Genomic DNA, 11305 nt, shown 5'->3' on the forward strand with positions numbered 1-11305 from the left:
ACCGACAAGAACAAAACCGGGGAAGGAAACGTGGGCAAAAGCCTCGATCCTGTGTATCAACCCGTGAACCCGTGAATCCGTGAGTTCAATCCCCAGTCTGAAATTGTCTTTCTAAAGGCAAAATTGGCGCAAAGTGGTGAGGACGGGGCGCCAAATGGATGAAATGTCATCCGGAATTGCTTGGGTTCACCGGTCAGGTCTTCCGAATCCCACCTGTCGCCTTCGGGAACCTTTACTTGCATGAACTTTCCGGAAATGTCTGAAGCCACTGCTACATAGTCACTCCGGAAGCGCAAGAGAACTCCCAACGAATTCGCGGTAGTGTAGGAACCCTGATACAATCTGTCGTTCAGGGACACCCCGTAAAACTTGACCGCGTGATCTAAGACAACTCGCATCTTCTCTGGCTTCTTCGGGTTCAAAACGGGGTGATGAGGTAGAAACCACTTCCTTTCGTCCCCGGATTTAGATTGGTTAGTGGGTACAGGTACGAGGTAACCATTAATGATGTTGTCGTTCATGCGTTCTTTGTATCGCGCCAACAAAGTCAGACCGTGGCAAAACGCCTTCTCGTATATTGCCACCGAAAGTGGGCTAGACGATGATTGTCGGGAAGTCTTTGAACCGTTTTCCACGGTAATGTTACTTCGTAATGACCATCCTTGAACACTAAAGACTCTTCAACGATTCCAAGCGCTTCTTTGTCTTCGACACTTTGGCATACGCCAAGAGTCTCTAAATCGTTGAAATCAGCCTCATACAGAGCCTTTAGGTGAGCAGTGATGTCATCATCTTTCATAATTACATGGTGCACATGTTTCCAGACTCTATGTCCTATGGACAACGGACCAAGTAGAACCCAACCCAAAGGAATCTTAACAGCGTAAGGTTCCTTCTGCTTGCCCAACATTTTCTCTATAGACCAATGTGCCTCTGGAACGTCTTCTCCTATCAATATTTTCATACGCTTATCTGGAAGCTCCACGAAGGTAGTATCCTTCAAGTGATTATATTGACTAGCTATCTTCGTTGGGCTCATGACCGGTGGACTGCCGAGCAGAGAGCGTATTGCAAAGGCTTGCTCAGCGGCTACGGTATCAACTGAATCTACCGATTCAAACTCGATTCTGAGACCTGCAGCCGCCACGGTGGAGGTCCCACTCACTGTCGATAAATTCGAAGTTGTTGGAGTGCCGGTTAGACCAACCTCATCAAGCAAGTCCTTCGTAACCAATGTTACGTTCGACCCACTATCCAACAATGCGTACGTTAGAGCGTTGCCTTGCGGACCAGTCACACGAACCGGTACGACGCCAAGGCAGGTTCCTGATTCCGTCTGAGATGTCGAGTTGAACCTACCAACCAATGTGGTTTTGTTGGCATCCGGTATTACATGCAACAGATTATGGTGAGACCCCAAGCAACTCTGTATGCCACACTTCTTAGGAGAATCGCACTCGTTACTGGCATGGCCTGGTTTTAGGCATACAGAACATAACCGCTTCCTTCTCACCACAAGCCATCTTGCCTGCATCGGCAAGTCAGTGGACCTACGACATTGCACCAGTCCATGTCTTTCGTCGCAAACGGGGCACGAGTCATCGGTTCCCTTCTGAACGGCTAATATGTTATTGCGCCTTTCGCTGCCTACCCGATGATGCTGCGTTTGGGGGCGAAGATATACTGAGCTTGTGGCAACCATACCATAGCGGCCGCGAGCGATGCGGGCCTCTTGATCAACTAAGTTGCATAAGTCAGATAAACCTATCTGTTTTCCAAAGTTGTCCATAGAGTCAGCCAACCTTGCCCAGTTTCGACAAGCATCCTCCGCTAACTTGCGGAGAATGCGCTCTATGGTCGAGACCGAATTCATGTCACTTGTATGATTCATCTGAGTCAGAGCAACGTGATAGTTTTGAAGATTTACCAACAAACGAGACAGTGAATCCGCACCGTCATGCAGCGGTTACAATTTCTTAAACAGACCGTCCAGTATGGCTCTGGCCACCATATGTTCCCTCCCAAAGAGATCCCCAAGTATTTCTCTCGCTCTACCATAAGCAATCTCCGGGGCCAACATTACGCATTCAGCCAAGGCCTCCATCGCAGGACCTCTGCAGTAGTGAGTCAAATATAGCATTCTATATCCACTATCTTGCACTCCACCCTCTATGTAGTATTTGAACTGTTGAATAAATCCCCAATAGCACCTTGGGTTGCCGTCGAAAGCCTCTAAGTCCACTGTGGGTAGGTCTGCTTTAACCGCGCAAGAAGTCGGTTGGACCGCTGGTGACTCACATATGGGGGTGCTACTTACAGTCCCGGCTAGGTACTCCTTTACCTTACCCTGCGGTTCAACCTGCGCGTCAACGACGGAATCATCGTCCAAATCCAGCTCTAACTCCGCTATACGCACCTCATTATGCGGCCGCATAAGCTGAAATTCTTTCTCTATTTCCTCTGCCTTAATCTGCGCTCGTAATAACGCAGCTAACTTTAATTTTTTACGCTTAGATGAGCGAGAGCCAGGAGATGAATCAACAGCTAAGAGATTGCCAGAACGGCCGATTCGCCTCGATTCCTCTGGTAGATAGAGATCCATTGACGGGGCTTCCTCCATCTTCGAGTTCTTCAATCGTTCTTTACTGCGTCCGTGGGTAATGGAAACGTTGAGTACTGCCTCCGTAGACTCAGTTGAGTACTGTTACGGCTATCTGCTTTCTGAGGTTGAGTCACGCGTGCCAATCCAGGAAAACGACCAAGAAATCCGAATTCTGGAATCACGGTACTCGACTGATTCTTCTCTGCATATACCGACGATCAATTGCAAATCAGCCTTGGACCCAGTTGGGCCATGTGGCCATCAGCCACCGGTGGAGAGCCACAACTCAAGACTACAGTTCCTTCTGGTGCGCACCACTTGATTCCGATCACGCCATGGTGCGTGCACGCCTGAGAGTTAGCTTCCCTTCAGGCCCTCGCAAGTCAGCAAGAGGCATGCCAATCCACTGCCTTCGAAGAACTATTATAGCTCAGCAGTATCGATCTGAGATAGCCGAACAACTCTCCACAGCAAACCAATACTTTGGTGGCAGTGAGCATGTGGATGAGGCGTGGCAAAATATGGAAGCAGCTATGTTAGCGGCGTTCATTGCTATCTGTCCGACCTCTCCAATTCGACCACAAGACCACTGGATGTCGTCGAGATCGCTATCCATGACTGATGCCAGGAAAGCCACGAGTACGACGGCGCACACAAATCCCTCAAACACCAAATAGTGAAGAGTCTAAGGAAAGACGGAGAGCTCTGGTGGACATCGAAAGCTCGGGAGATGGAGAAGGCTTTGGCCACGGGGAAGAGCCGTGCTCCCTAGCAACTGATACGATCACCTGGTCCTAGGAGAGCAACGGTCAGCGAAACGATAAATGAAAAAGATGGCTCATTAATTCACTCGCAAAAACGTCAATTGAAAAGATGGACCGGACACTTAGGAGAACAGTTTAGCTGGCCTCTTGAAACCCAGTCTGTGGAGATAGTGCATGCGGACGAGTGGAGTGGATCGCTCGTCGGAAGAATAAATGAAGTACGAAATATCCGTACTGAAACGTGAGAAAGCACCAGGACTGGAGGGTCTGTATCCAGGCCTCCTCAAAGGAGGTGGAGAACCTCCGATGACCAGTCTAACAAAACTAATTGGTACGATACGGAGTGAAGAAAAAGGGCCTGCAGAATGCAGCAGGTAGACAGTTATCCTTATCTTCAAAAACGGTGCGCGGACGCTGTGAAGACCACCGTGGCATCAGCTTGTTAGCTGTGATATCCAAGTTGCTCTCTGGCCTCATCCTTCGAAGGTTGAATGAACACAGGGAGAAGCAGATATGTGAGAACCAAGTCGGGTACCGTCCTGCAAGAGGATGCATCGATCACATCTTCACCCTCTGACAAATTCCGGGACAGAGACACCGCTTCCAGAAACCAACAATGATTGCGTTCCTTGGTCTGAAAGCTATCTTTGACTCTGTGGAGCGTCAGGCACTATGGCAGTGTCTGTGGAGCAAACGTGTCCCCATAAATTCTTGACCTTCCTTAAAGCGATGTAGGCCAACTCCCGCGGCCGTGTGAAGGTCTACGGGAAGATGTCATCAGAGTTCACCACATCAGGTGGTGTCAGGCAACACTGTCCAATTTCACCTTTCCTCTTCAACGTCACCACTGATACGATTATGGAAGACCCACTGCCAGCCTCTGATGAGTGTGGGTTCGAAGTTCTCCGCTCACAGATCTAGAGTACGCAGACGACATAGCTCTTTTCGGATCTGACACTGTGGTATTGCGAACAATATTAAATAACCTAAATAATTCTGCCTCATGGTTCGGCATGCGCTTCACACCTGCAGTGCAAAGTACTACTACAAGACTGGGTAGGGCTGGATCAGTCCCGGTGATCTACTGAAAGATGATATTTCCATCCGGATTGGGAAGGCCAGAGCAGCTTTTGTGAACCTGCGTCACCAGTGGCGTAGGGGGGAAATCAGCTTCTCTATCAAGGATCGAGTTTATAATGCTGCGGTGCGCTCCATATTACTATATGGATCAGAAACCTGGCCCTGCGCGCCGTGGCAGCGAAGTATGAAAGCCATTACCAGCAAACTTAGCTACGCAGGTCACTGCCGTCTTCCTGGATGGGGATCCCGAGGTGGGCCACATCAATGGCTAGAAACATTGTCAGATCCCAGCCAGTCGCGCCCTCAATGGCGCTCGTGCACCCGAGCTATTGCCTTCAACGAATAGCTCCTTTTCCAACCCCCTCACCACTTGACAGCCCACTGACAGTGCTGGATTTGTGCACCAATTTATCAGCTCCCACATGCAATGCGCAGCTACCTACTCCTTCCCTAAACCATCAGTGAACGAAACTGCGGCAGCTACGACCACAGTACGACGAGTACGCGGTCATTACAGCTGACAATGATGATGATGATGACTTCAGCATAACAGTTCCTGGCATACCGTCAGCTCTAAATCTAAATCTAATGAATGAGGCCAGTGTCTGTTGTTCGCCGGCCCAAAGTGACTAAAAATTGCTCCAATTTTCGGAACACCAGTAGGTTTGTCCTCTCCACTTTTGCCTATCCGTCTGGGCCACGTTAAGCCCAATCGCTCTTCCGGTTCCTTGGTCTGCTCCAGGCCTCAAGAATCCTGTTTTAAGAAATAACGGTACGAACATGCTTCAAGGAGTATTTGTATTTCCCACCTCATATTCCTTCACCTGTTCCTTTGCTGTGCCATTAACAATAAAAACCTGGCTCACTCCTGAATCTTCCCAATCGAAATTGCAGCTGAAAGATGCTGAAATTGACTGCAACGCTGTGTTGTGAACGGCCCCAGAAACCACTCATTATTCGATTGTCAACTTAATTTTCAAATATTTGAAGTTTTAACTTTTTCCCCTTTTCCACCATGTCGCACCTCAATCCAAAAAACCACGCCTCTTTTTTGTTGGCCAGTTAGACTTTGTGTGCGTTAACCCCACCTACACGAACCAGACACTTTTCCCCTAATAACTTATCCCTCAGCCCAGCGTCCTCCCTTGCACAGTGTGAAGTAACTGATCCTGTCCAGCCACGCTAGATATCTTGGATCGGCTAGTGTCCTCCCTAAGATCTTCCAGGATTGCACTCCCGAACTCTTCGTATTATATTCTGTTCTCTTTTCTCACCGGCAAACTTCTTCCCTCTCATAAGCGAGCGATTACGCGCGATTACGCGAGTAGAGGTAGGAACCCAGCAGGAAAAAAGACTGGTCACTGATCACTACATTCCTTTGCCCTCTTTGACTGCTTGCTACAATCCCTTTAGCATGGTTTCCACCATACCTACTCAGGTTTCACTAGAAGCCACTATTTCGCCCGATCTCGACCGCCACCGAAAACGGACAAATGATACACACCTACTTCTACAGTTCCGCCCAGAAAGCTGGGATCTTGTCTGGGTTCTCTGGCTGAAGGATGATTGAAGCACACTGGAAGCGCCTCGTGGACTAACACGAAGCCACCACGCTCCTTCGGTAAAAAATTCCACCCAAAACAATTTTCTCTCCCCAACTTGCCTTTCGATGACGCTGTTGGCTCGTGGGGTCTTACCGGCTCAAACGCCTCCCCAGTGCAACCTGAGGAACGTTTCTGAAAGCTCTCGCAAAAGTGCCCAACGATCCGTCAGGAATACAAGCGCTTTCTCCATTGTTTTACATCACTGTCATGCCGAGATTTCTTCATATCCGTTTTATTCTTTTTCCACGTTGTCCATATCCTGCCTGATAGCCTCTATTCTGGGTTGAACGGCCTTTTTACGTATTCCTTTATTAAACACCTAATTCATTCCATGTTTTGCTATCACTTTCAGCAGTATTTAGACTATTTGTGTACTCCGGGGATAAAATTCGTACCCACTACTTAGATACCATTGATTTACACTTCCAACTCACGATAATGTGCTAATCGCCTTAGTGCGGCAAAAGCTGTATGAGTAACAACATATTTGGTAACGCCGACGGCTGTCGTAGCATTAACGGCATTAATGAGTCGCCATTACACAGGGCGAAGTATTAATGCAACTAAGATATAGTGTCTAAAGGAGAATAATCCCAAGAAATCTCAGACCACGTTTCACAAGAGGTATTTCCGCTGAACCACCACATTCAGACGAGAGGCCTTTACTTTCCTGGTATTTGTAGTGGCCTGGCTAGCCAAAAAATTACCTCATCAGGAGGGGGTGGCAAATAAATAAAAATAATAACGCTAGTTTGTGGATACAACAATCAAACGGTCAGGTGGAACAGATTCACTAAAAATTGTTCCCTTCAAAAATGTCCGTCATTGGCCCAGCGGCTAAAAATTAATCCAATCAGGGTTATCCAGGACTCTTCTTATGAACAGTTCTCACGTTTGGATTCCGAAGATAGTCTGAACTAATGTGATTCCATTTAGCACATGAGATTCGTGAATGATAGCTGCAAGCGCGAGGAAAATGAGAAGAAAGACAGTCAAAGCACGTGAACACGGTTGTCCTACGTGAAGTTGTGCGAGTGCTCTATTTTAGTCTCTCTTCTTCAAACAAAAACGGTTACAATTGATAAAATACGTCATGTTACAGGTAAAGCAGAAGGAAGATACAAAACACCACATATTCCAAACCTTTGATAATCTACTGAAATCCACCGTATGAATGAATACACCCAGTGTCGGCAGCTAACTTTTTGTTCACGTTGAGAATTAGTGATAGCCAACGTTAATCGACAGAGTCAAAACAAGATGCACTGAGGAAAAGACGCAAAGTCACACCAAGCTTAAGAGGAACGGGCCTGCTGGGTAATTTATTGAAACACTGTACAATAATGTGGCCAACAGGTACAGAGAGAAAATAGTTCATACTGAAAAGGATGAACAACAGCCTACAAGTACTGCACTTCCCTCCTTTCACCTAATGTACCCACAGAGAAAACCAGTTGCTCGCTAACTTCTGGCTACTTCCACATCATCTGAACTAGATCCATTCACCTCGTTATATATACATATATATCTTGTGGAAAATCCCTCGGTGCGGGCACAGTATTCGCACAATGGAATTGAAAATTCCAAAGGTATGACTTGTCCATGATGGATTAAAGCGATCGGGAAATCGAGTTCAGAGATCCAGTCAAAATTTGGAGCTCCATCTAGGCATACCTGGGTCTCGGTGATGCTGAGAAATGATTTCACGAGACTTTTCCGCCAGAGGTGTGATAGTTTCAGTGGACAGTGAACTCAGGTGAGCCTGTAGTGTCTGTAATCCGTTGTCACATTTATCATTCTTCCTGAACTTGAACCACACTTTGTAATTGTCGTTCACATTGTCTCATGACGTTTGTTTTAATGTCATGAATACACAATTTTCCGGTGCGACCTGCTGACTTCTTGCTGAACGAGTGCATTTACGCTCCATTGAACTGTTTGTTAACTGCTGAACCAGTGGGACTAAATCTCTGTGAACGTCACAATAAATCCTTGTGACATTTTTTAGCCGTGAATAATTTTCCTACCGTGGAATATATCACGCACGCGGAACCATCTGTGGGAAACTTCGACAAGTGAATATTTCCTTTCACAGCCAATTACCGCATTTGGATTGGTGTAGTGGACTACTGGATCTACACATTCGTGAGTCCCCATTTGATTACTCATTCCTTTCCTATTGTGATTTTGTGATTTCGTATTGCTTACTTTTGCTTGTTAATTTACCCAAACACGCTGATAAGGTCCTTTTCCGCTACAAGCCTCAAAATTGTCAGTGTATATTAGGATGGTTTTTGGTTTGAGCACATGTGCGACCAAATGCAACCTTTCAGTCTAAAAATCTTCGCTCCACCCGTAAAGGTTTTGCAGCTCAGAGCACTGTGCAGCTAATGGCTGCCGCCGTCCCTGCATCGAATGCATCACGTGTTTAACGATGGACCAATCAAAAGTCAGAGTTCTTCCGAGTTCACTGCCAAGGTGGTTCGGGGAAATCTTCGAATGTGTAGGACGGAATGTTGGGACGGACGCCGCACGGCAGCTGATGGGTGAAGAAAACGGAATCTCGTGGAGTAGTGTGCTGACGTATCTATCAGTGCACAGAGCTGCACGATTAGGGAGCAACGCGAGTGTTGTAGACATAAATAAGCCACAAAAATAAAAAACCGAAAAGTTGTGGTAATAGTGACATTCATAAGCGATACCTAAAGTGCGATCCGGAGGTGACCTATAACTGTACAGTCGTAAGTGAAGTATTTGCTGTGTGGGTACAGTTTGTATGAGAAAAAGAACATGAAATTCTTTGTGAGGTTGGGGTGATAGCATCAACCGAAGGATGCAATGTTCGTAATCTCCCAAAAACAGCAAGTGTCCTGCTACACTGTTTATACGCTCAACATCGATTCTGATGTTCCAATTATTTGAAATGGGGAAGACCCAGTTCCGACAAACACGTCGATGTATTTAGCGCAAATCATACTCAGTAAAGCTGTGGTTTGGGCTGTGGCTAAACCAGCCGGGTGGACCACTGCTTAAAGCTCCAAACAAAAAGGCTTAATCAGGAAGCGATGCAGCAAGAAAGACGCAAAGGACCGTTGTATTAACGCCGTTTGAAGGTGAACATCCGTGCTTATCTGAACAAGGCTGGTACCCGTCGATGGAACTTGTTTATGTTGAGGGAAACCCACAGCAAAACGTTTGAGTGCCTACTTGGGTATGAGTAGGAAGCACGCACAACTGTGCGTTCAGGCGCAATACGGAGTTTGAATTACTCCCAGATTCAGGAGAAGGTAAATGAAGAGTGCGGTTGGTGAAAATAATGTAGTATGCACGTTGTGGAAAGTGGTTTTCCAAAGTCAGGCGTTCACGGCTGTTTCTGTGGAAGAAAAACAAAGAAAGCTCATAAGCCGAAGTCCAGTAAACAGGGTTGCACATCGCGAATACTTATAATTACAAATAAATCAAAATAACAGGCACTATGTACTACGCAACTGACTTCCACGGTGACCTTAGTCGACTTATGCGACCTCGTCGAAGAATCAGTCCATTAATGTGTATAGTATCTGCCACTGTTGTTGGACTATACGGGGGCTAATGCCACGTCTAGGTGCGACCAAGTGTGACACTCAGTTCTGACTAAGAACAAAATCCGTAACCACAGAAACTGACCCGCCCTTTAACCCGCCGACGCCTGCGTCGCGCCTAAGGAAGAAACAGAGCGAAAATGATAAATTCTATTGTGGGATTAGGAAAAAGAGGCTAGGGCGGACGTTCATCATACCGTGGTGGGTAAAAACACAGTTAAGCAGGTCTTTCACTTTAGTGTTTTCCAGCCCATAATCGTCCACCGAATTGCATTGGTTCCGTCTGCTATGGCTTCGATGGCCGAGGATAAGAACAGTAAGGGGATGCGAACCACGCGTTGAAGCCGACTGTCCATTCAGTACATTGATGGCAAATAGTAAATAATAGTCGTTCAGCTGTAATAACCTTTTGGTGCCTAGCTGCCATGCCACCCGTCCGACGCTAGTGTATTCTTGTGTGAATGTGTCAACTGACCAGCTTACTTGTGCGTGTTTCCGCCTCGTCTGCTGAGCCTACCATGACCCGTTGCGTCATGATTTCCGCCAATTCGAATCGCGAGACTATCCTCGGAAAGGACTACCGCAACACACTACCGAGCCCTTTCGCTGTTGTCTGGTGTGCAGACCTTGGCACTCCACTGTGCCGGTCAATGATAGACTTGCTCACTTGCTGACGCCACGAACGTGCACTTTTGTGTAACTAGTACCCTAGACCTTCGAATCCTGTTCTCCGTCAAACCTACGCGTGACTGGAAGCTCCTTATCGGGAACCTTAACACGCAGCGAGAACAATGCCTTTTATGCAGATGCACCATTGGCTGCATGATAAAGCCATATTTGTCATTTTTTGATCCTGCGGTCCCCACCCGTACAAACGGTAATCGCCAACACGAGTCAGTTGACTGCTAAGGACTTCCATGCTTCGTTGTCAACTCAGACTGACTGTCCCTGAGTCGTCTCCATCCTACACGAAGCTGGCCGAAGAGAGCTCTACGAGACCAACGGTCCTCTGGATACGAAGTACTTGGCATGACCGATTGTTTCTTCAGAATGTACAGTCTCTGGACACACCTCTTACAATTCAAGGAAAACCACAGCAGGTAGTTGTATTAGATCCGACGGGATTGTGTCTGATTAGGTCACCACACGAACCTCAAAGACCCGGATCATATCTGCTAAGTTGCATGACCTGTGGCGCCAAAAAGGTATGTCACTGAGTCTCAAAAGTCGCAGTCAGGACTGTATTGTTGTGTGGCTGAGAGACGTAGCCTTTGCACATACATGATGTGAGGCGTCTTCAGGCCTCCGGGACCTATGCAGCTGCCCAGATAAATTAACGGTGTGTTCACTGCAGGCATAAGGTTGGAGTTTGATTCGACCCGTTCGTGCGGCCGCGCTTTACACTTTACAGGTGCAATGCGCCTACCAAACTGCGCAGCAAAATCATTTCGGTTATTTAAAATAGTTTACGCTTCTCGAGGGTCTCATTCAAGAATGGCAATATCGTCAATGTGCTCAATATCCGTGAGTGAACTCCCCAGGGTTATTTCGTTTCCCTTGATGTCAGAGGTAGTTAAATAAGATTAAAGCAGCAAGTCGACCACGAAGTTAACAAGATATAGGGCATGCTTGCATGATCACTAGATGTGGTGAACTCGGCAGAGAATGTGCGGT

General features: G+C 47.1%; 2 protein-coding genes across 2 annotated transcripts in view; one reads left to right on the plus strand and one right to left on the minus strand.

The window, feature by feature from the left end:
- Positions 1 to 3032: 3032 nt before the first annotated feature.
- Positions 3033 to 11305, minus strand: part of T265_05446 (hypothetical protein) — a gene marked incomplete at both ends in the record, with an annotated part of 16084 nt that continues 7811 nt past the window's right edge. Inside the window, 3 exons of the mRNA XM_009170453.1 lie at positions 3033 to 3287; positions 9258 to 9423; positions 9717 to 9749. Of these exons, the coding sequence (XP_009168717.1) occupies positions 3033 to 3287; positions 9258 to 9423; positions 9717 to 9749 (454 nt within the window). The remainder of the gene's footprint in view (positions 3288 to 9257; positions 9424 to 9716; positions 9750 to 11305) is intronic.
- The window catches only part of T265_05445 (hypothetical protein), a gene marked incomplete at both ends in the record, with an annotated part of 7437 nt that continues 6680 nt past the window's right edge, over positions 10549 to 11305 (plus strand). Inside the window, one exon of the mRNA XM_009170452.1 lies at positions 10549 to 10836. Coding sequence (XP_009168716.1) covers positions 10549 to 10836 — 288 coding nt within the window. The remainder of the gene's footprint in view (positions 10837 to 11305) is intronic.

This window comes from Opisthorchis viverrini, assembly GCF_000715545.1.
Source record: "Opisthorchis viverrini unplaced genomic scaffold opera_v5_103, whole genome shotgun sequence".
NCBI lineage: Eukaryota > Metazoa > Platyhelminthes > Trematoda > Opisthorchiida > Opisthorchiidae > Opisthorchis > Opisthorchis viverrini.